The sequence below is a fragment of the Myotis davidii genome, unplaced genomic scaffold, assembly GCF_000327345.1.
Source record: "Myotis davidii unplaced genomic scaffold, ASM32734v1 scaffold104, whole genome shotgun sequence".
NCBI lineage: Eukaryota > Metazoa > Chordata > Mammalia > Chiroptera > Vespertilionidae > Myotis > Myotis davidii.
This window is the reverse complement of record NW_006296625.1, coordinates 4568285-4570978: the sequence shown is the minus strand read 5'-3', so window position 1 is coordinate 4570978 and position 2694 is coordinate 4568285. Positions and strand designations below refer to the sequence as shown.

Genomic DNA, 2694 nt, shown 5'->3' with positions numbered 1-2694 from the left:
CATTTGGTTTATGTGGTTATATCTATCAATATACCATCTAAATTTTCATTTAACCTGAGAAAATTTAGATTTAGCTACTTACTTTAAAAATAATATAAGCACTGGCTGGTGTGGTTGGTTGAGCATCATCTTGTGCAGTAAAAGGTCTCTGGTTCAATTCCCAGTCCGGGCACATGCCCAGGTTGCAAGTTCAGTCCCAGTGGGGGGCGTGCAGGAAGCAGCCTATCAATGATTCTCTCTCATCATTGATGTTTCTATCTCTCTCCATCCCCCTTCCTCTCTGAAATCAATAAAAATATATTTTTTAAAAAAGAAGACCTATACTTCTCGTGAATTTAGGCTCTCTATCAGGAGAGCCTAAATAAATAAACAGAATATGGCAGCAACTAATTAAACAAACAAATAACCCATAGAGGGTGTTTGCTTAAAGAATAATTGTGGGGGGTTACTGTGTATATAGAGTACACACTTAGGAGGTGTCATTTAGAATCAGACCTCTAGGAAGGGAAGAGGCCAGCCACAAAGAGAGTCCAAGAGAAGAGCATAACAAAGATCAAGGCAAAAGGAGCCTCCGAAGGGCTGGAAGGAGGCCCATGGTGGCTGGGACAGAGTTGACAAGGGGGTGTGTATGAGAGAAGGTGGGAGAGGTGAATAGAGGTGAAGTCACCCACAGCATCCCCAGCACTGACCACAAGTCTGTATATAACGTGAAGTGGACTGGATACAGAGAAGGGTTTTCCTCAAAGGAGTAACATGATCTAATTTACTTTTTCTGTTTTGTTTTTAAATCACCAGAATTATGTTTCCCAATCCCAATATTAGGGTCAACCCCCTGCATCAAAGGAGTTCCATGGCTCCTGATAAAGGGGGTGACCACATGTTCTAGTTTGTTCAAGTGAGTCCTGGTTTTTGCCTGTTGCCCTAGTATAATTATTAATAGTCCCTTCCTTTCTCTCTCATAAGCGTCCAACCCAGACCATAAATTGTATGGTAAACTTACTGATAGGATATACAGTAAAATAGTCTCTAGGCTGATATTCAAGGTTCTTCTGATCCTGGTCCCAACTCACCTCTCTTCCCTCTCATCGCCTTTGAATTTTAGAAACATACTTTCACCTTCCTTCTAGGTAATCCCTGTATATTCAGGGTCAGATTATACTCAGACAAATCTGAACACAACCTTTTATCCTACAAGCTCACTTCTCCCCTGTCACATCACTACCTTACGGTGTTCTGGTCACTGTGAAGTGTGGCTGGCAGTATCCTAAATGGGACGCCACTGCTCTGCCTTTGTTCCTGCGATTGCCTCAGGACCATCTCATGACTAGTAGCCAGACCTGGGAGACCTTCTAGAAGCCAGGAAGAATGAATAGCTTCCCCTCTGCACCTGGTTAGCACCTCTATTATCCCATTTATCACAACTATTTTCCCTGCTAGAACAATAGGAACCTAGTGGCAAGGACAGCACCTCCTCTTGTAGGTTTTGGATCCTCATCACCCACTGAATGCCTGGTCCACAGCTGGTACTTGATATATGATTGCTAGATGAATTATTTGACATAAAAGCGACATAAAATACACAAATAATATTTAATACCAAAGCAACATAAAATACATATACCAATAAGGTTGAACAATGTGATTTTAAAATTAATTTATCTGTAAGCCTTAAAACATTTTTGCCTACACATTCATTAGGAAGTAACAATAAAGTTTTAATAAATGGCTAGAAGTAAAAAATCTTTATAGGCCTAGAAGAAGTCTAGTTTTAGGAAACTAAACAATTTCTAAGTAATTGTGAAACTGGAAGAAAACAGACAGAGGTATTAACAAAAGGTAATTTCCCACTCACCGCTCTGAAACGATCCGGAACAGATCCTGCTCAGAAGAAGTTTTTGACGCAGCTGCAGAACTTCAGCTTCCAGGGTTTCAACTCTAGATCTCCACTCCGACTCCTGCCCCGACACGACCCTCGCAAGGTGCTCCGTGTATTCCCTGCTGCTTCTGTCTGCTGGCTTTGAGCGGATAATCGCCAAGGCCAGAGCCAGCTTTGCAGTTCTCAGGTACCATACTTGATTATCCGTCCTGGCTTCTGTCCCTATGGGGCAATAAGAAAGAAAGTTACAGAAGTGCCTTTTAACTTCTGCACTGCATTTCATTTGCTCAAAATTGATTTTACGGAGTAACACTAATTAATAAGTTTATAATACCAGTTGACACCAAGTAACAGAAAAAAATTTCCCATGAACTGAAAGCATTATGAAAAATATGCAGAAGAAAAATCTATGCACATGCATATTAAGTTTATTAATATTAAAAACAATAGGCTCAGACAATTTGACAAATTCTTGGGATGGAAAACACATACATTAATTCACTTAGTGATATCTAACAAATGGCATACGTCAGAGTCTCTCTCTCTCTCTCTCTCTCTCTCTCTCTCTCTCTCTCTCACACACACACACACACACACACACACACACACACACGCGGTCCCATTCCCCCAAGAATTCTAATTCAGTAAGTCAGGGGTAGAACTGATACTTTTTTATAACTTTTTTTATTTTTCAATTACAGTCAACATACAATATTATAGTAGTTTCAGGTGTACAACATAGCAATTAGACATTTATATAACTTACAAAATGATCACCCCAATGAGTCTAGTACTTGTCTGACACCAAGCATAGCTAT

The 2694-nt window shown here is 40.1% G+C and overlaps 1 protein-coding gene across 1 annotated transcript in view; it reads right to left on the bottom strand.

The window, feature by feature from the left end:
* MEI4 (meiotic double-stranded break formation protein 4) overlaps positions 1-2694 on the bottom strand; it is a 154181-nt gene that overhangs the window by 120631 nt on the left and 30856 nt on the right. Inside the window, exon 2 of the mRNA XM_006772205.2 lies at positions 1853-2098. Within this exon, the coding sequence (XP_006772268.1) occupies positions 1853-2098 (246 nt within the window). The remainder of the gene's footprint in view (positions 1-1852; positions 2099-2694) is intronic.